Source organism: Orcinus orca, chromosome 1, assembly GCF_937001465.1.
Source record: "Orcinus orca chromosome 1, mOrcOrc1.1, whole genome shotgun sequence".
NCBI lineage: Eukaryota > Metazoa > Chordata > Mammalia > Artiodactyla > Delphinidae > Orcinus > Orcinus orca.
This window is the reverse complement of record NC_064559.1, coordinates 36,465,413-36,487,227: the sequence shown is the minus strand read 5'-3', so window position 1 is coordinate 36,487,227 and position 21,815 is coordinate 36,465,413. Positions and strand designations below refer to the sequence as shown.

At 48.2% G+C, this 21,815-nt stretch overlaps 1 protein-coding gene across 1 annotated transcript in view; it reads right to left on the bottom strand.

Moving 5' to 3' along the window:
* Positions 1–1,201: 1,201 nt before the first annotated feature.
* MAPKAPK2 (MAPK activated protein kinase 2) overlaps positions 1,202–21,815 on the bottom strand; it is a 44,125-nt gene continuing 23,511 nt past the window's right edge. The window contains exons 2-10 of the mRNA XM_004282422.4: positions 5,253–5,392; positions 5,002–5,066; positions 4,629–4,708; positions 3,992–4,118; positions 3,305–3,380; positions 2,815–2,939; positions 2,394–2,479; positions 2,214–2,294; positions 1,202–1,632 (exon numbers count right to left, since the gene is read on the bottom strand). Coding sequence (XP_004282470.2) covers positions 1,489–1,632; positions 2,214–2,294; positions 2,394–2,479; positions 2,815–2,939; positions 3,305–3,380; positions 3,992–4,118; positions 4,629–4,708; positions 5,002–5,066; positions 5,253–5,392 — 924 coding nt within the window. The 3' untranslated portion in view covers positions 1,202–1,488. The remainder of the gene's footprint in view (positions 1,633–2,213; positions 2,295–2,393; positions 2,480–2,814; positions 2,940–3,304; positions 3,381–3,991; positions 4,119–4,628; positions 4,709–5,001; positions 5,067–5,252; positions 5,393–21,815) is intronic.

Here is a 21,815-nt window from a genome sequence, read left to right as displayed (position 1 = left end):
ATCAGAGACGGGAGGTGCCGCGGGCACTCGGAGCCCTTCCCTCACACCCAGAGAAGACCCTGGGTGCGCCCCCCAACCCTGCCCCTGAGGGAGATGAAAGCTGAAGCATTACTGTCACCCCTGCCCCAAGGGACCATGGCACAGAGGACCTCTCCCCACACTGCTGCAAATTAATACTGGGGAGGGAGGGCCCTACCCCCCTCCCCCCTCCCCCCCACTGGCCTGGACATATGATGCTGAGTTGTTTGGGGTCGGGGGGAAGGGGCTGATGGGGAGGGGGCAGGATCGGGACATCTTTGGTGTGAAGCCTCCCCCGCCCACCCGCTAGGCCGCATGATGGCGATCTGCAGGAGGGCCGCAAGAGTGGTGCTGTCTTTGCCCACCAGGGGGTGCTGCCGATGCCCCAGAGCCCGGGAGGCACAGGAAACGCAGCAGCTCTGTGTCACTCATCGACTGCCCAGGCTCACCCACGCGGGCTGAGAGTGGGCCTGTTGAGAAACAGCAAAAATGTAAGAAAATAAACACGAACGGGTTAATAGTGGCAGGAAGGGGAAGCAGAGAGATGACGTGGCAGATGAGCGCCTCGGAGGACCAGGACCAGCACTCAGCGGGGAGTGGGGTCCTGGGCGGGGCTCCAGCCTTCCTGGTCGCTGTGCCAGTGCTAAGTCACTCCTCTCCACCTCCCAGGACCCGCTCACAGAGGCAGGCACGGACGGCCTGGCTCAGAATCTGGACACGCTTCCCAGGCACTTTGGCAGAGCCAGCGCGGGCAGGGCAGGCCTGAGGAGGGAGACAGTTCCTGAGCCCCAACGGAGGCCCTCCCTCTGCAGCCCTGCCTGCCCCTGGCCCCTCAAATGCACAGGCCCAGGCACTGATCCAGGCACACGGGCACGGGCACACACGCGCACACACAACCACACTCACTCCTATCCGTCTGGCACACCGGTGACGTCTGAGGGCTCAGCAGAGGAGGTGGGTGGCCTCCTGGCCCCAGCCCTCCACGGCCTGCAGCTCCCAGAAGGCCTCAGCCAGCGGGAACCTGGGGCTGTAGTGGGGAAATTAGAGGGCTGGTGGCACGACACAGGGACGCCCCCTATAAGAGTTTCCACAAATACCCTTTAACAAACCCCAAACCCTTGTAGTATCCAGACAGGAAAGGGTCTGGGGGGAAGGAGCAGGAATGAGGGCAAGAACAATAAAAGAAGTTTCATAAAAATTCTAAGTCAAATTATTGATAAAACTGCAAAATGAGCACAGGTTCAAGAGCACCTTGCTCCTTCTCTCCACACCCTCCCAGCCTTCCAGGCTCTCCCTCTCAGGGGTGGCCAGAACCAAAGGCAGAATTCAGCCTGTGACGAGGTCCGGGCTCCATGAGGCTGAGGAGGAGGGGAGGTGGGAGTGAACAGTTCTGTGTCTCTTCATTTAAAAAATAGATTCAGGTCACGAGTTATTGCTTGTCCTCCAGTGGAGCAGGACGGGCCCAGCGGCTCAGTGAGCGAGGGCCGCGGCCTCCAGGGCCCGAGCTTTCTTCCGCCTCTTCAGAAGCAGAGGGTTGGATGCGTCTTCAATCTTTTTTATCTTGATCTGCTCATAGTCGACCCGCATCGTGGCCAAGGCACTGGTCATCTCCTCCTGGGGGGGCAGTGACCGAGAGAGCCGTGAGAGGCGACAGGCAAAGCAAGGGCAGGATGCGGGTGATGGGCGGGAGCAGAGGAGACAGAGGGCAGGCTGGGTGATGGGCCCAGGGCTGGGTCAACAGAGCCTGGCCACCGTGCTGCCAGCGCTCTCCTAGAGCCCTCCAGCGGCCCCACGGGAAGGCAGAAAGAGCGCCGACCAGGAGTCAGGAGACCTGGGGTCATGTCTGCCCCAGCCAATCACTAGCTGCGTGACCTTGACCAGGTCACCCCCCCCTCTGGGCGTCAATTTCCTCATCTGCAAAGTGAGGAGATGGTACCAGATGACCTCTCAGGTCCCTTTAGAGACCCAGACAGTAGAGGGCTTGTAGAAAACAGCCACGGCCAACTTTAGACCAAACACACAACCTCTGCCCACAACCCAGCAGGTAAGTGGCTCAGAGCCGCTGTTCCTGTTGTAACAGAGCCCCCCTGGGGTGAGCGAGTATAGAAGCAACCCCTCTGGGCCAGCACCGCCTCTCACACCCAAGCACCTCGGCGCGCACCCTCTGAGCCCCTCTTGGCCCGTGGTGCCCTCACCTTGACGTCCTCCCACCTCTCCTTGTCCTCCTTCAGGACCCGGCTGGTGTGCAGTGGGGTCTGAGGGACCTTTGTTGATTGCTGGGGACAAAGAAAAGGGTCAGGGTGAAAGCCTGGGTGGGGTGGAGCCCCAAGGGACAGTCCGCGTGAACCCAGGCCCCTCCAGCCTGCCAGGCTTACCATGATCCAGGGGTGGTTCATGAACTCGGTAATGGTCATCCTCTGGGTGGGCTCTGTCTTCAGCAGGTTCCGGATGAGCATCTTCACTGTGGGGGAAAGCGAGGTGCAGGGAGGGGACAGAGATGGCTAAGGGGCCACCCCCCTTCTGCTTCTCCTTCCCACAGTTTTCATGGAAAAAACAGATTCAAAGGGGCATGGACACAGACCACCCAAGGAGCTAGCCTTGAAGACCATTACGGCACCAGCCCTGACAGCCCCACGCGCCCCATACCCCAGCTCTGCCACAGGCCCTTCACACAGACAGGACGTACACAGCAGCTGTGGGCCAGGTGCAGATCCACAGCCACGCCACCCACGTGAGACCGCCCCTGCACACGCACGCACACCTGCACACACGCACATGTACATGTGGGTTCTCTACCTTCCTCTGATACTTCTGACCATTCTGGATTGGGGAATTCATACTGGCCCATTCGGATGCGACTCTTCATGCCCGGAGAGATGGCAAGGCCATGGTTGGAATAGAAGGGGGGATACCCACACAGCCTGAGCCGAGAGGAAGTGGGAAGAGAGGGACAGAGCTGATGTTATTTAGGGTCCTGCACCAGGACTAAAGCGCGACACAGGCTTCTTCTTGCAAAGGTCACAGAGAAATTGGGACTCACTGACTCAGGTACAATATACAAAGTCAAGGACAGGGCCCGGGAATGCAACAGTATCTAAACCACACATTTTCCTGCCCATAGGCTAATTTATAGCATTTAGCTGTCAGAATCCACTAAACGCAGAGAGACGGGGAATGCAGGGGATTCTCAGGCCATCTCCCATCCAGAAGGGGAACGCTAATCTTTGCCTCTTCTTCTCATCCCAGCCCTGCCCCACTTCCCCCAGGCCCCTCCCCACGCACTCACAGGATGTACATGATGACACCCAAGGACCACATGTCACAGGACTTGTCATACTTCTCTGGGCCCAGCACTTCTGGAGCTGCAAACCAAAGGTCAGCGTGGGTGGGCCTGGCCCTCAGAACACTGGGATCCACCGCAGTTCCTCGGTGGCTGGTGCTCCCCATCCAACCCTTCAGCCCATCTTGATGGGACCTTAGCTGGGCTGGGAAGGGGAACAGTCATAGCCCAGACCCAGGGCTGGACAAAGGAGACCAGAAGACCCTTCTCCAAGAGAGCCCTAGGGCTAGAATCTCAAGATAAAACAAGTCTTAAACTGCAAGAGCATTTCAGACTGCCACTTAATTTGACAAACACGTTTTGAGAGTTTATTCTGTGCCAGCCAGCTGGGGCTCCTGAACCAAATCTGCATCCCAGACTCCACTGGGAATCTGATGGGAATGACAGCTCTACTCAGGAAAAGCGTGCGTGTGCAAAATCCCACCCATAATCTCAGGCAGATAATTTCCTGTAATGCTTCAGTCCCAGCTGAGTTCTGACGAGCCCTAGTTTGGGTCAGGTCGCATCAGAACCAGTGCTAGAAAGGGCCTGAGGATTCAACTCTCCTAGGACCTGTGGCCCTGAGACCGGCAAGAGGAGGGCTTGAGAAAAGCTCTGGGGAAGACAAGCTCCCCAGGCCTCCTCTGGACTTACCCACATAGTATGGCGTGTAACAAGGAGTGGTCAGAGAGTTGTGGCTGGTGGTTTCCTTGGCAAAGCCAAAATCAGTGAGTTTGAGAATGGCGTTGGGCCTTTTGGAGGTGTATAAGAGATTCTCAGGCTACAGAGAGAGAGAAATAAATAGAACCTCTGCTGAACCTGTGAGGGGCTATCACTCCCTCCCTCCCTTCCTCCCTTCCTTCCTTTCTGCCTCCATTCAACAACATTTGTCCAGCCCCTGTGATCTGCACAGCTGACGGTGAGGACCCTCAGCTCCCTGCCTCCCAAGAGCTTACAGCGTGCATGGGAGTCGGACACTGATGCAAAGAACCGCAGTGAACACTGCAGTGACACAGAGACCGCAGGTGCGGTGGTGAGGTGTGGCTGAGGAGCACCGCAGGGTGAGGGTGGCCTCACAAGGCTTCATGACTGGGGTGGGGGTTTGCCCAGCGAGGGCAGGGCCTGCGGGGTAGAGAGTGGCACTCCGCCCCACTCTCGCTCAGGAACCAGGCAGCGGGGATGCAGGATGACTCTGGGGACCCTCCCTAGGGTCACCACGACCCTGACCCCTATGGCCTCCATGGCACCTGAATTGGGGGGACTGGGGGGGGGCAAAAAGAACAGCTGGTACCTTGACATCCCGATGCGCAATGTTGATTGAGTGTAAGTACTGGATCGCCTCGCCGATGCTCTTCATGATCTCTGATGCCTCTGCAGAGAAGAGGGAATGCGGGAGCGGGAAGTCACAAGCGGGAGTCACAAGATGTGTCATTAGGTTTGAACACCCAATACACCAATCCCCCCCACACAGCCTAAGGCTCCCTACGTCCACCCCCGCCCCCCAGAAACCAGGGAATGAGGAGCAGCCCTGGCTCAGCTGAGGAAGAAGGCCCCAGTGGCGAGCCGGAGAAGGCAGCAGGCCTCCGCACCTCTCACGAGAGCCCCTTCAGACACCCCGTGCCCCTGCCTGCCCGAGCCCAGGCCCCACAACAGACCCTTTCTACCTCTTTCTGTGAATGCCTGGTCTCCTCGGTCCTGGATTCGGCTGAAGAGTTCTCCACCATCCAAACTGAAACAAAGCCACAGTCAGATCTGAGAACATAGCATCCCACTAGCACTCTCCCCACCGCCCCTCCAAAAATCAGGCGTCTACATTTTAAGCTTCAGAGTCCCCACCCGGCAGTCCTCAGAAGGTGGGGCCTGGGTGGGGAGTGGGATGAGGCTGGGCCAGGAGCAAAGCGGGAGGGCTGCTCACCACTCCATGACAATCAGCAGGCACTTCCTCCCCGCGTACAGGTTCTCATAGACGTCCACGATCCGCACAATGTGTGGGCACTGGGAAGCCCGCCAGTGCAGCTCCACCTCCCGGCGGGCCTTGGGGCAGTCCTGCAGCATCTGCAAGCCAAGTGCCTCCTGAGTAACCTCAGCGGGGCAGCCGGCTGCTGCACCACCTGCACCTACCACAAGGCCTGGCCCACGCACTCGCCCGCATCCCCACCGACACACCACCGACTCTCCCTACCCAGGTCCAACACCAGCCCTTAGCACTTTCCCTGCACTTCCTTCTCCTAAGCCCCGACTCAGAGCTCTGCAGCTCCCTCATCTGCTCTAAAAGGAACCTCAAGATGACCCCACGTGGGGTCTCGACAGCTACTCTGAGACCACCCTTGACCATTCAGGGGAAAGGCCCAGCTGTGGGCATGAAGTCTATTCCAGAAGGCGAGCAGAGTTGAGCATTGGGAGACAGAGGGTAAAGGACACCTGGGCAGAAAGACAGACCGAGAAAAACCCAAACAACAATGGAAAGGGGCCTAGAGACAGGGGAGACTCCAGATCAGTTAGAAAAGGTACCTCCAAGATCCCTAAACCCAGCGTATCAAATCCCAAGCAATGTCCTTTCAACCAACAGATAGCCTCAGGAGTCAGCCCGGTGTGGTTTGAATCCTGGTTCTTACTAGATCTGCAACCTTGAGCAAGTTACTTAACTCACGGGCCTCGTCCTTGTCCCCTCTTCTTCCATGGACCAGGTGGCCAGGGGTATTAAAGCAGCCTGGCGCCCTCACCTGCCTCAAGGGCTGAATCTTTTTTTTTTTTAACATCTTTATTGGTGTACAACTGCTTTACAATGGTGTGTTAGTTTCTGCTTTACAACAAAGGGAATCAGCCATACGTATACATATATCCCCATATACCCTCCTTCTTGAGCCTCCCTCCCACCCTCCCTATCCCACCCCTCTAGGTGGACACAATGCACCTAGCTGATCTCCCTGTGCTATGCGGCTGCTTCCCACTAGCTATCTATTTTACATTTGGGAGTGTATATATATGTCCATGTCACTCTCTCACTTCGTCCCAGCCCACCCTTCCCCCTCCCCGTGTCCTCAAGTCCATTCTCTACGTCTGCGTCTTTATTCCTGTCCTGAAGGGCTGAATCTTGACTAGTCTAAGCCAGGCCCTTTACTAAGACCTGACACTGGTCAAGAAGAACTTTATAGGAAGTCTGCTGAGAGGCCTCTTAAAAGGAGCACAAGGAATGCACACCATCTCTCCTGCATATGACACCTGGTGCCACGGCAGTCATCTTGGTACCGAGAGGTACCCTGGGGTGGTGGGTGATGCATCAGGAGCACTAAGAGACCTTCTGGAAAGTGCATGAAGCTTGATGAGTAAGATCAGATGGCCAGGACGGAGCCAGATTACAGAGGGCAGGGAAAAGCAAACACAGGAATTTCCAAAAATAAAACTAACATTCAGTTATGCTATGGTCTATGATACGCTGGTCCTTTTCTAATTGTACAACGGCTGCCCATTTTACAGGATGTGGAAACTGAGGCTCAGAGAAGTAGTGTGTCCCAGGCTCAGTTCCTGGGGAAAGGCAGAGCCCGGGGTTGGAAACCAGGCCTGGTGGATTCCAAAGCGTAAACCTTTTCCACGATAACACGCAACTTTCAGAGGAGGGGCAGAGACCGAGACTTGTCAGTCTCAGATCACCAAATGCAAACTGGCTTTGCAGAGGCAATCCCCCAACAGGGGCCAAGATAATTCAGTCTCCTAGGGAGCAGGCAGAAGACAAGGTCGCCATGGGGTCACACTGCCACCTGGTGGCCATCTAAGGACACTGCACAGGTCCTGAGTTTTGCCACCTTCAACTTCATTTATTTGGATGGACCAAGGAAAAAGGTTATTTTCCTTTCCCATGCACTATGAGAAGGAGGAGGAGACGCTGGCCAATTTCATTTGCATGTGTTTCAATTCAACAAGCATTTATTGAGCTCCTACTAGGCCACACACTGTGCTAGATGTCAAGATCAAATAGAAGAGTCCCAATCTGAAAGAACTCAAACTGGGGGGTGAGGGCATGAGGGGAGGTAGACACACAGAAAATGCTTCTAATCCTGAGATAATGTGCTGTAAGACTGATAAGTTCAAAGGGTTCAAGAGAAAAAGTTCTCAGAGCACCCAAAATAGAAAGACCTCTATCGCCCCCTACAGGCACATAGGAACTGAAGCCCAGAGAGGAAGAATTGAAGTTGTCAAATTTACTCAGAGGCAACATGAGGTCATTGGATTTACAATCATGAGAGACTTGGGCTTGGTCTGGAATTTGTCAATTTCTGGTTGCATAGCCTTGGAGAGGCTATTACCTTTCTGAGCCTGTTCCACATTTGTAAGTTGGGGGTTCAAATACCTGCCTGGCCCCCTCCCTCACAAAGCCATTGCAAGCATCTAATGAAAGAATACCTCTAAGTGTGCTTTGTTATCAGGAAGGCACTCACCACTGTAAACCATCAGCATAACTGCAACTGCACAGGGGCCCTCTCCATCACCTCTGAGTTGAGGCTGGAACATCCTGATACAACCAAGAAACCCTGATATATACAAGTCACCAGCAAGACTATAGGCTGGGTTTCAGTCTGCAGCCCTGTGACCACCGCCTGGAAACCAGCTCTGTGCTGTAACCAACCACAGCTGTGCTAAATGAGGACACACCAAGGCCCAAACCCAAGTGCATGCCCCTCGGCCCCTCCTAAACTCAGAGCACGCACGGCAGGTTCTGCTTGCTCTCTTTGCTATAGACACGTTAGCGTGTGTGGCATTAGGTAAAAGAGAATCTACAGCCAGAACGCCTGGGTCCACATTCCACCTCCAGGTTTACACACAATTCCCTACCTGGCAGAGGAGCTGGATTGGCCTAGCACAACAAACCTGGTCTTGGGAATCGCACACAATTTGCATCCCAGTTCTGCACTTCCCAGCTTGTGTCAGGCAAGCCAATCTACCTTTCTGAAATGGGTTTCCTCATCTGTAAAACTGGATTCAATGTGGCAAAATAAGAAAATTGGAAAGAGCAAGTATTTTTAAATTCTAAGAGAAACATAGTAAGAATTTCCCATGAAGACTGGTAATTGACAGCCAGGTATGTATTTATCAGAAATCCTTGAATGGATATAAAAACCAGCCCACGCAATGAAGGCTAGACCTTCAATCCAGTCAGGAGGACAGGCTGGCTGACGTCACAGGGGCAAAGCCATTAAGAGCCAAAGAGACTTTGTAGACAGCTGTGGGGTACAGAAGCCTGGAGAGAGGAAAGGAAGAATGTGCTAATCTGGAGTACCGGGCTAAGTAAAGATCAGCAAGGGGGCTGCTGAGCTCTGAGCCAGAGAAGAGTCAGGGAAAGAAAACAGGATTCCCCGGGTGCTGCCAGGGGCCACCAGCAGAGGAACACAGCAGGTTCAACCAGAAGCCAAGAGTCACGTGGGAAAGGCTCCTACCTCTTTGGCCTGGACAAGGACAGTGGAGGCGAAAGGGCCCAGAACCACAGCCTTGAGGGCTCACGTCTGAAGGAAAGAAGGGTCTTCCCACCAAAAAGCCACAGGCCCTGAGACAAGGAATGCCTGAAAGGGATTATAAAATATTTTGAGCCCATGCTAAGCCTGGAATGGATACTGCAACTTGCCTCGGCCCCCTTTTAGTTTGCATCTGAAATTCCCTTGCTCTGTAGAGAAGGTCAACTGTTGCATGTGCTAGATTGCAATGCAATAGGCAAGGTCACCTACCTACCAAGTGTGGCGGGGGGCCAGGGACCAGGCCACAGAGCCCATTGCCTGGGGAGGAACCTCTAGGGTAATGGTGGCAATGAGGGAGCTGTGGGAGCTCTCCCAAAATACTGTTCCATTACCATGCAATCCAGCAATCCCAATCCTGGGCATATATCCAGAAAAGAGGAAAATTCTAATTCAAAAGATACATGCACCCCAATGTTCACAGCAGCGCTATTTACAATAGCCAAGATATGTAAGCAACCTAAATGCCTGCCAACAGATGAATGGATAAAGAAGACGTGGTATATATATGCAATGGAATACTACTCATCCATTAAAAAGAATGAAATAATGCCACTTGCAGCAACATGGATGGACCCAGAGATTGTCATATTAAGTGAAGTAAGTCAGAAAGAGAAAGACAAATATCATATGATATCATCTATACATGGAATCTTAAAAAAATGATACAGATGAACTTATCTATGAAACAGAAACAGACTCACAGAGAAGAGACTTGTGGTTGCCAAGAGGGAACGGGGTGGGGGAGGGATGGAGTGGGAATTTGGGATGCAAACTAGTATACACAGAATGGATAAACAACAAGGACAGCACAGGGAACTCTATTCAATATTCTGTGATTACCTAAATGAGAAAAGAATCTAAAAAAGAATGAATACATGTAGATGTATAATTGAATCCCTTTGCTGTACACCTGAAACTAACACAACATTGTAAATCAACAATACACCAATAAAATTAAAAAAAAAAAATACTGTTCCATGCCTGTCTTTGCCGGGACGTGGAGGGAAGAGGATGGTGCCCCTTATATCCCCCACCAAATCTTCCATCATGGGGCCACATGAAAAGACTCAGGAGTAATCAGCATCCTAAGCCTAGGTGAGCCGGAGAAAAGGAGAGAAACAGAGGCTGGGGCCTGAAGCGCAGCTCACCAGCAAGGAGATCTGAGGACAAGACAGGAAGGAACAAACCCCAGGTCCCAAGACATCATGCCCTTCACAAGCTCCACCACTTACCAAGTGTGTGAACTTGGGGAAGTTTTTAATCCCTTTGTGCCGCCATAGTTTCCCTATCTCTTAAATAGGATAATAATAGTACCTACCTATATTAAATGAATTAATACATATGCATTATGTAAATTACTAAGAACGGTGCTTGGCACATAGTAAGCACTGCATCAGTGTTTGCTAATATATTGTTCTGCCCCCCAAACCACCCCCCACAGTGTGCCAGAGTCCCACTGGGGTGGGCAGCTGGGATCTCACTCACACCCATCTCATTTAAGGTGCTATTAATAGCTCCAGGCGCTGGGTGGAGGGGGACCCAGAACACTGGGAGAGAAGCGGGCTTAGGCATCCTAGCCCTGAGTCTCCCTCTCCCTCCCACACCACCTAGCTAGATAGCCGGGGGTGGGGCGCACATGTCCTGAGAGAATGAAGCCATCCATCCCTTCCCAAGACTGATTTGGTGCCAAGAGTGATGCAAAAGTCTGAATCAGGCAGAGCGTGGTGCCGGGCGTGTGGTGCACCTTGGTAAATAAGACCTCCTCTGCACTCCCAGCAGGAGGGCACCAACCCTGCTGTGGGCCAGGCTCACCCACTCCCCTCCCTACCACAAGGAGGGGGCTGACCTGGGCACTCTGCAGGCCAGAAGAAACGAGGAGGACTTGGGAAGGAGAGGTGCTGCTGTGGGCTGAGTCCTAGCAAGCTCCTTAGCACAGAGCTGGCAGCAAGCAAGGAGCAGCCGAAAAGGAGCAGGGAGAAGGGAGCCCCTGCTTCCAGGGAGGGCTCTGAGTTAAAACGTGTGCTAAGCACTTCCAACGGGGAGCCCTCAGACCCGCCCCAGGAGGACGCATCCTATTTTATAAATGAGAAAACATAGGCTCAGAGGAGCTACGCGATCACTTCAAGGTCTGAGCTGGCTGTCCCCAGCAGGGCTGGAATCTGAACCCCATTCTCACCGCTCCCAAAGCCTCTTTCCCACCACCCCGTGGTAAGGCAAAGGGTACAACATCTGCCCAAGACTGTCCATGACACCAACAGCCAAAATGGGGGCTGAAAATGTACATAGGCCTTAAAGTACAAACCAACCTTTAACTTTGAAATTCCAGAATTCAAGAACTGTAGAATTTTAGAATTTACCCTATGGCACTAATCATAGGTGGAGCTTTAAGGCTATGTATATTCTAAGAGTTGTTTACCTTAACTAGAAATGGCTAGCAAACCGAATGCCCAGCAACAAGCAATAGAGGTTGCTTTTTCAAAAGGAGTTTATCTATACACTCTTCAATCATTAAAATGATGTTTCGGAAGAATATTTAATGCGAAACGGATTCCTAAGTGTCTCAGTCACCTTGTCGCTATCAGCAGTAGCACTTTATTTTTTTTCTTTTGCAGCACAATTCCCAGTCTGAAATTTCCTTAAATTTATCTGACAGTATGTGAAAAAGCAACCTACAAAGCTTTACGTACAGTACAGTTCTATATGTATATCTGTCTATATTCGTGTGTGTACGTGTATGTACACAGATGTATATAGTATGTGTATGTGTGTATATATATACATATATATGGAAGCGCATTCACAGTACAATGTTAATATTGGTAATTATATATCTGAAAGATAGGATTACAGGTGCCTTAATTTTCTTTATTATAACTTAATTTTCTAAGTGACTTACAATTAGCACATATACTTTTAAAGAGGCAAAGCAGCTTCTCTCCCAATTTTACTTGGAGGCTGTCACCCATACCCCCAGGCCCTGTGGCCAGGGAACAGCAGCTATGGGCTTCCAGGCAGTTCTGCCAGGTGGCTTAGCCACAGACCAGGGGCTGCCCAGTCGAGTCTTGAGCAAGAAAGCAGCTCAATGCCCAGTGGGCGCTGGATGCTGCACAGCCCTCCTCTAAGGAGAGGAGAAGAGCAGAACTGTAGTGCAACCTACACAGTCACTCTCTGTCCTGCTCCAGCTCCACCTGGCCCTTGACCTAGCCTCCCCAGCTCTCCAGCTAGGAGTGGGGCATCCATGTCTGGCTCAAAAATCCCTCGACCTCTCCTTTCAACCTGAAACCTACAACACTGGGCCCCCAGAGCCCTGAACAGTGAACAAGGAGGTTATGAGGAGTCACAAGGCTGCAGGACCAGGACATGCTGTCCTGGCATCATGTGTTATCTCTCTAAAGAGCCAGGTCCCTCCAAAGCCCCCATCCCTGGCTCTGCAGCCATCAAGGGGATGGGGAGACATGTGGCACTCACAGCACTTGACCTCACCTACCCAGATTGCCATCACTTGGCAAACCCGGAGTGCCTGGCACGTGCCACACGCTGGTTTGGAAGGTGCTGGGAAACAACAGAGAACACAACAAATAAGGCCTACACCCCCATGGAGCTTACATTTTAGTGCAGGAAGTACACAACAAACAAGATTTTTAAAAAAATTTTTTAATTACATATCATGATGTGTGCTATAAAGGACATAAATTGTGTGCTGCCACAATATCTCCCAAATTTCAGAGAGACGAAAGGCTGGAGAGAGGTGTCACACAGCTCTTTTCATCTAGCCCAACTCGGGAGCATAAGACATGACAAACAGATAAGTCTTGGTTGAAATGATGGTTTTCCTCTAATCTATAGGGGCAGAAAGAGTATGTCCCTCTTCTAGAACCTCTGCACAGCTCAGAGAGGAGCAACTGATGGGCCTCCCCTAGGAAGTGATCTAAACAAACAAATCTAACAGCAGATTTTTTTTTGATCTTAGAAGGTCACTGAAAAAAAAGACACACAGAAGTACATCACTGGGTCCTTCATGTTAGCACACACATTCCCAAACATTTGGTTGGGAGGTAAAAGCGGTTTTCTATTTTGCTAACTGATTTTCATTAATGTGATGGGGGGAAATCCCGACCTAAAACAAAGCTAAAACTTAAAATGGGGAAGGAACCCAGTACAAAAAGCCTTTAAAAGCACTGAGCCACACTGCCCAGAAGATGAGCGTGACCTTCCCTGTGGTCCCCACCCTCGCCCTCGCTCTTACTCTCCAGGACCTTCCCTGGGGAGCCACAAAGGACCAACCTTCAACCAAAAGACAAGAGGCTTGGAAGTTACACTGTAAATGACAAAGTTTTTTAAATACTTGCAACACATGACAGATAAAAGGTTAACTTAACTCTGGCAAATCAATGGTAAAAGATTAACAATCCAATATAAAAATGGCCAAAGAATAAGAACAGGCAGTTCAAAGCAAAAGAAACACAAACCAAAGATGCTCGATGCAACTCATTAAAAGAGAAATGTTTATAAAAAACAGTAACAATAACTTCACCAGAATGGCGAATTTTTTTTTAATGTTTGACCAAAAACGAAACAAAAGAGGAACTTCCCTGGCTGTCCAGTGGTTAGGACTCCAAGCTTCCACTGCAGGGGACACGGGTTCGATCCCTGATCGGGGAACTAAGATCCTGCAAGCCGTGAGGCCAAAAAACAAACAAACAAACAAACTCCTGAGTTTATGCAAAGATTGCTGAGGAAAAGGCACTCTCTCATACACTCAACAGGGATATAAACTAGTATATTTTTGGCTATATCTATCAAAATTGTAAATGTTCAAACCTTAGGCCCAATAATTACTTAGCTAGGAAATCATCCTACAAATACGTTCCTAAAGTATCTTAATGGCAAAAAAATTGGTCAGAACCTGAATGTCTACCACTGAGGAGATGGTCAGATAAATGGCAGCATCTCCACATAACAGAGTGTGGCACAGCCTGCTGAAAGAGCGCGGCAGGGCTGCATCCGCCACTGTGAGGGGAACTGGGTGTTAATAAATGGAAAAGCAGACGAAGAACATGATGATACTTTGGCTTTTTTGTTTCTGTTCTAATTTTTTTTTTAATGGAGCTGCATTCACATTACTTAAGTAACTTTTTTTTTTTTTTACTTAAGTAACTTTTAAAGTATGTTCACATAGACAAGAAGCAAACACACCAAAAGGTTCATTAGTGGTTATTCATAAATGGTGGTAATATAGGTAGCATTTTCTTTTTTGTGTTTCTTAAATTTCCAAAAATAAAAATGTACTAAACAGAATGTAAAATATACCACTTGGGTGGTTTTGTTGTTTTGTTTTGTTTTTTTTAAGGCAGAGGGAGAAGATATACAGACACGTCGATGCTTAACATTTTTCTGGAGGTATTTACCCCCTAAAACATCGACAGAGTTGACCCCAGGGGAGTAGGCACTAGAGAGAAGCTAGTACCATTTTCCATTTTTTCCCCTTTTCATTTTATATCTTTCTGTATTGTATGGATTTCTACCATCTGCGTGTATTTCTTCTTAAAAATTAAGTCTAGGGATTCTCAGGGGCAGTATGCTTTGGTCCTATATTTGACCCCCAGCCTGAGTGCCCCAGAAGCAAGCTGACCTGCTTGTTAGAGCAGGAGGTGGGTGGAGATGGGGATACCATGCTGACCTCGGAGGGGGAAAGAGGACCTGCTGGAACTCAGAGTATGAGGGGAACCCAGGTGACAGAAAGACCTGGCATCTTCCTGGAGAGTATAGCCCAAATATGAGAAAGAGCAGGCTGAGGCCCCAAACCGCTACTGCTGACCACTTCTGACTTATTTGGAAATGAGTCCTGCGCACAGCAGGGATGTCAACCACGGTGGAGTCTTGGAAAGGAAAGTGAAAGGCTACAGGACACAGATATTTCTGTTTCTTCCAGCCGACTTCGAAAGAGAAAGAAGAATATTCGTGTATACCGCACCAACCATGCGTCAGGTGCACTTTATATATAGAAAATATGCTATATTTAAGCCTCCTAACAGGCCTCTGGAATAGAGCCAATGCCTGACTCCATTTACAGGTGTGGCAACCAGGGCTGGCGAGGTAACTTGCCCAAGGTCACACAGCTAGTGACTGACAGAGCCAGGATTCAACCCAATTCAGACTCTAACCTCCAGGTCCCTTTTTTCACTACAAACGAGGCTTTGACAAACAAACCCTGAGCTGCTGATATTAGTGTACTGTTACCCTGTCTCCTTCCTCCTAAAGGCCTCCTTTCCCTGCTCTGTTTGCTGGTCAGCCACATTTATCTCTGCATCCGTCAGGCCCAGCACAGAGCTTAGTGCAGAGGAGCTGCAACACACACTTACTGATTAAATGGGCAGACTGTGTATCAGAACAATTCTATAGGCCATGGCTTACAGCAGGATACAAGGCATCTTTCCCCAGGACACAGGGTAGATGACAGGAGGAAGGAAACACACTAGGCTCTCCAAGTTGGCTGTAAGCTAAAATCTGAGCAGGGAGAAAAAATGCTCTGCTCTTTGTAGTATGTAGGTATGACTTTACGAAACCCACAGAGATGGACTATTAAGAGAAAATAAGACAGAAGGAGGTCACGAACACAGCTTCTGGTCCACACGTAGCTCCCATCCATTTGACCCTATACAACTGACAAAGCAAATATAAATTTTCAATTGGAAGTGATAAATGCCACTCATCTTCATCACCCCAGTTTAGCGGAATGAGACTCAAGGCATGTATACCTTAATCAACAGATCTAACGGGAGGTGGAGGGAGTTGAGAGAGAAAGTAGAGGAGAAGGGTCTTACAAATCACACACACACACACACACACACACACACACACACACCCCGCCCGTGACAACAATTACACACACCTAAGACTGGAGGACAGCTGCGTGAAGAGAGAAGGAAAAAGAACAATAAGTAGCTATTGTGGTAACGTGGTAGAAGATATGAACCACTCTTTCCTACACAGTTTACAAAATGGCCCAGATGCAAGACAGAACTCAAATCACCCACCATGAGCACGAGGACATCTGCGAGAGAGACTAAGTCTTTTTCTGCCAAGAGCAGGGCGCCTGATACATTCCTGTCTTGCCTTACTAAAGAGTTTGCCTCTCACACAGCTGAAGATGGAAGAAGGGAATTGCTACCCAGAACTTGATTCTGACCAGAAAGCAAAATCTAGTAAATTATGTTTAAAAAAACAAAACAAAACCTTAATTAGCAAAACAATAACAACAAGAATCCCACATTGGGAGGAAGTAAACTTGTCAATTCAGAGTTCAAAGGAGGGAAGAAAAAGCCTTAGGACAAAAACAATTGTTTAGCCTAGACTTCCAGAAAAACAGTATTTAGAAGTTGAGACAAAGGAATAGCATGATCAGAGATCCCAAAAGGGAGGCATTTTGAAGGACAAGGCCTGGCCTCCAACAAGTGGATTCTGATCATCTAAAGCATGATAATCCCGGAAAAAGGAACCAGGAGGAAGCAGCTGCCAATGGCAAGGCCATGCACAGGGGGCTCTAAGGATGTGTCCAAAGACACGAGCACCTGCCCATAATCCAGGACAGACCCAAAGACAGTGGTGTGGGCTCATAAAACAGCATAAGCAGAGCTTGTGAAAATGCAAGAACTATGAGAAATGTGGCTAAAGGCTACATGCAAAGCTGTAAGAAGCAGCAGGGAGGAAGTGGGCCCCTCATGGGGACAGAGGCTCTAATCTACCAAAATGACAGAGAAGGGGGGAATGTTCATCTCCAAAGTGTTCCTTTTTTTCTAGCAAGGAGAAAGCACTTCAAATTGGGACATACTTAAGGGAAACCTCAAATCCAAGATGGCCCAAGAACCAACCAACTTATAATCACCCAAAGATGACTGAGTTAAAAGACGCCGGTCTTAGAAGAATCACATCCCGGGATACAGCAGGAACCTGCAGGTATGATTCCCGAACCACCGCTGGTAATCACTGAGGGGCCATGGGGAAAACAGGCAACGCCCTGCTTTTGGGCAGCTAGCATTCCCTCAGTACCCACTCTGCTCCAGGCACCAGGGGGTTCAAGGAGTTCAGTCTAGTGAAGGAAACAGAGTCAAGGCAAAAGAAACAATATGTACACAGAACTGTTAAGAAGAAGAACTGCTTAACTTCACATCTGTCTCTGGCAGAGCTCTGGAGCAGATCATGAATTGGACCTTCACAACGCAGCCTGCTTCCCTAAGAAGCCATGGCACACTTGTCTTGTTACCTTTTCTAGCAGGGTTACTAAATTATAGACCAAACAAATAACAGATACCAGGGTCCTTGACTTCTACAAAGTACATGGACAAAGTCTCCTGCCAGACCTTTGGGATGACAAAGAAAGAGGGGGTGAGATGACAAAGCATTTTGATATTTGTAATTGTTATAAATGACCAATAATAAAAGTGTTATTTAATGGACCTAGGACAGGCTGAACATGCACCAAACTGAACTCACTGCTCCCTCTGACTTGTTGCCCAGTCTCAGTAAATGACAATGACATCACCATGTAGCCAGGTTCCCACATATAAATCCTGAAGTAGTCATCTGCAGCTTCTCTCCCTCCCTCACCCACAGAACCAATCCAATTTTGTCTATGGAAATATCTCCCAAATCTAATCTTCCCTTTTCCAGTCTTGCTGCCACTTGCTTGGTTCCCTTTTATTTTATGCGCTTTCTAACTGGTTTCTAGACAGTAGACTTAATCTGCTCTCCAATACATCCCACATCAATCCCTGAAAGGCAAATCTGAGCAGGACATTTTCTTCCTTAAAGATGTCCATTGGCTAAGAGGATAAAACCCAAATTCCTTAGCTTGGTCTTTCCTAACTCCTAGCCATAATATCTCTGCCCCCACCTCCTAACACATTCTATTTAAGCTACACTGAACTTCACTGTCCTCAAACATGCCATGCCTTGTCACGACTCCACGTCTTTGCATCCTTTGAGCGCCAGCGCAATGTCACCTCTTCTGTGAATCCTCCCTGGTGACTTCCAGGCACAGTCAGCCCTCTTTCCTCTCTGCTCCCACAAGGCTCTTGTTAAACTCTTACTGCAGCACTCACTAGTGTTATTTACAAGACTGGTCCTCCTCCTGCTGAATAGACCGTGTGCCTTTTGGAGACTAGGACCATGTCTTGTTCACCTTTTGATTCCTAATCCTGGGTCTAATACATGGCATTATGGACGTACTCAATATTTGCTTGTTGACTAAACCCAGAGAACACCTCCAGCGACAAACCAAGGCATGCAATCTTTGGCTTTGCCTAGAATTTTACCAATAAGCTGGCTGAAGACATAGTAGACAGCAAGCTCATCAGACTTGCAAGTGACCCCAAAATTGGAGTGTGCCGGGTAACAGATTTTTTACAGATCACAGTAGGTGAAAATACGGGCCAAAGTGACCCCCTAAAAAAGCCACATGTTGGGGCTCAAAAACTCATCTATAACGGCCTGTGATGAGAGAGACCTTTCTCAAGTCAGATCCATACCACACGATGAGCGAGAGCAAAGGCTCTGAAGCCAGGCTGCCTGGGTGAGTCTCAGTTCTTCCATTAACTAACCATGAGATCCTGGAAGTTTCCTAACTTATACCTCCAGTTGCCTTCATTGTAATACAGGGATAATAATAGTACCTGCTGTATAGGGTTGTTGTTTAGTAAAAATAACAATAATGTACTTGCACTTAGAATTGTACTTAATTCAATAAACTCTACTACTGTTTGTTGGTGATATTGTTGTTTCTGTTGTTAAAAGCTACTTCTAAGAGAAGAGAAGCTATAGAGCACTGTTAAAAGCAAGGGCCCTGCGATTAGACTATCCTAAATTGAAGCCAGCTCTAAGCTTAGTAGCTGCCTGACCCTAGGCAGTTATTTCGCTTTCTTTCTTCCTTTTTTTTTTTTTAATAATTTCCCTGACCAGGGATGGAACTCGGGCCCCCTGCAGTGGAAGCACAGAGTCCTAACCACTGGACCACCGGGAACTCCCTTCACTTTCTAATCTCCATTGTTTCATCCATTAAATGGGGCTAATGATAGTATCTGTCAGAGATACTCGCTTTAGCATTACGGTTGATCCTTGATCAACATGGGTTTAAACTACACAGGTCTACTTACATGCGGATTTTTTCCAATAAATACGTACTACAGTACTACAGCATCCCCAGTTGGTTGATTCCACGGATGCAGAACTGCAGATGTAGAGGGCCGACTGCAAAGTTATACGTGGATTTTTGACTGCATGGGGGTCAGCACCCCTAACCCTCACATTGTTCAAGGGTCAAGTGCATTTCAAATGGGGAAAAAAAAATGAGATAAACTAAATGCCCATTAATAGATACTGGTCAAATAAATATGGTATACCCATAATGGTGCATTAAACAATAGGCAATTATAGAACAGAAGGAAGTAGATCCAGACAAATGAGATCAAAACTTCTCCAAAAAAGATATCCTTCCATGAAAAAGGCACGCTGCAGATTGATACATGTAGTCTGGTCCCATTTTTGTAAAATGTTTTGAAAAAGAAAAAGCAGACGTACGTGTGTGTGCACGCATGCATGCGCGCACGTGTATTTACCCAAACTTTTGTAACTATAGACAGCCTTTGCTTTACTTAGTGACATGAAACCATACAAGTGACCACACAAAGCAATCTTAATCATCAATGGGGAAAATTAAGATTGTTCCATGACCTTTAGAAATTTTTGTCAAAACATTAAAAACTCTTTTACTGTCAGCTATAAATGAATAGAGAAATGAAAAAAAATATATTTAGTATAAAACTAATATTTATTTAGCACACTGTAACTAAAAAATACCAGACATTGAGAATGAGTGTTTTCTTGCTTTGTAAAGACTCATCCAGAGCCCTCTGAACAGGGCTTGCCTTTTTGTTATTTAACACACAATACCGAGCAAGCATCGCCTTTGCAAACTGCCACGCTCCTTTCTAAGTTTGGATCAGTTTCCAACATTTTATCCTTTGTGCTTTCAATGTTGCAAAATATCTCCAAGAGTGCCTTCAACGTGAAGTTTTTTTCCCCAGTGTCACTCCCTCTAGAACTTCTTCATCCTTTGCATCACAACCACTGTGTCAACGAGTTTGCCTTCACCAAGTTCCTCTGGCTGCATACGCAGAGTCTCAAACAGCGGCAATGTCAACATTCCTACAATCAGCTATTTATTCTATAATTTCACTTATGTTCAGTTATGGAATTTCACTTTTCATTTCTTTGCTGAAATTTCATCAACGGTGGGCAATTTCCTCTTTTGATTATCCATTTTTGTAAAATGTCACACGAGTTTATCGCTAGGGGACAAGGAGGCAACACAACTGCACACTGTCCTGTGTATGTGTGAACTCAACAACAGATGGGCGGTGACCACGACCAACAGACTCTGAAAGAAGGGCTGTGACTGGTCACTGATCATAACAAACATCTGTTAGGTACTTAGTGATTTGTGGACTGAAGAGCTAGTAGCAAAGTTTGTACTCTATGCAATCACTCAGAGTTCATATACCATGGCAACTGGAATTGGAACCATGCTGTTGGGAGACCGGTGTTATTTAACTAAACTGTGATAAATGAAATTCATGTATATTGTAACTGTGAAAAGCAAGGACTGCCCTTACAAAGAACATAATAGGGAAGTATATATGCTAAGGTGTAGCAGTGGTTACCCTTCAGGAAGAGCTACATTATTTAAATTATTTCAATGACTAAGTTCTACACCGTGGCAATGGTTCTCAACCTGAGATGATTTTCCCCCACAGGAGACATCCAAAAATGTCTGGAGACATTTTTGATTGTTGCAACTTGGCAGGGCACAGAGAGGGCTGCATCTGGGATCTGGTGGGTAGAGGCCAAGGATGCTAATTCCTAAGAAGCATAGGACAATCCCCACAACAAAGAATTATCTGATCCAAAAGGTCAATAGTGCCAAAGCTGACAAGCCCTGTGTTAAACCAAATAGTTTTTATTAAGTTCTGTTTAATAGCACCTTTCTCATAAAGTGGTGGCAAAGATTAAACAGGATGATGGCAAGCAGAAGGTACACAGTAGATGCTATTAATATCAGAGGCTCTGTCTAAACGACTTTGAGCTGCATGAGTACCTTAATATCACCTTAGATTTGCGGTATTTTTTTACGAACATTAACTCATCTGATCCAACACCATGATGTGGCTGCCAAAGAGTCAGCATCACCTTCAGTTCACTAGCAGATCAAGTACCTAGATCAAGACAGGAGTCCAGATCCAACCACACTCTGTACCTCTCAGACCACATCTAGAATCCAGTGTCACCTGCTAAGCAAAAAAAAAGTATTAAACTTCCAAAGAATGATGAGCAGTGCATAAAAGGTCTGAGAAGCAAGTCACAGGAGAAACGGGTCAATAAACTGGGACAATTATCCTGAAGAAGAGAAACCCCGAAGGAGCAGCTGAGGAACTGAATGTGATTAACAGTCCCAAAATTCTATAGGGCTGTCACAAAGAAGGCTAAATTATTAGACTTGCCCTATGTGGCTCCCCAAGGCAGAAATTAAAAGGAGCTATCCCCCAATAGCGGGGGCCTGTAAGGTAGTAAGCTCCCTATCCCTGGAAACACTCAAGCAGAGGCGCTCAGGTGGGCTCTCAGGGGATTCCTACATTGAGTGAAAGAATAATCTAGATGAGCAATAAGGCACTTTCTAATACTCACGATCTTGGGTGCAGAATACAGAGTGTAATTTCAGGAACAAGAAATTAACAGCCTCCTTTGACCCAGCAATCCCACTCCTAGGTATTGACCCAAGAGAAATGAAAACATTATGTCCACAAAACGACCTGTGCAAGAACGTTCATAGGAGCTTTATTCATCACAGCCAAAAATTGGAAATGCTCCGAAGAAGAATGGATAAGCAAACTGTATCATAACCATACGACGGAAAACTA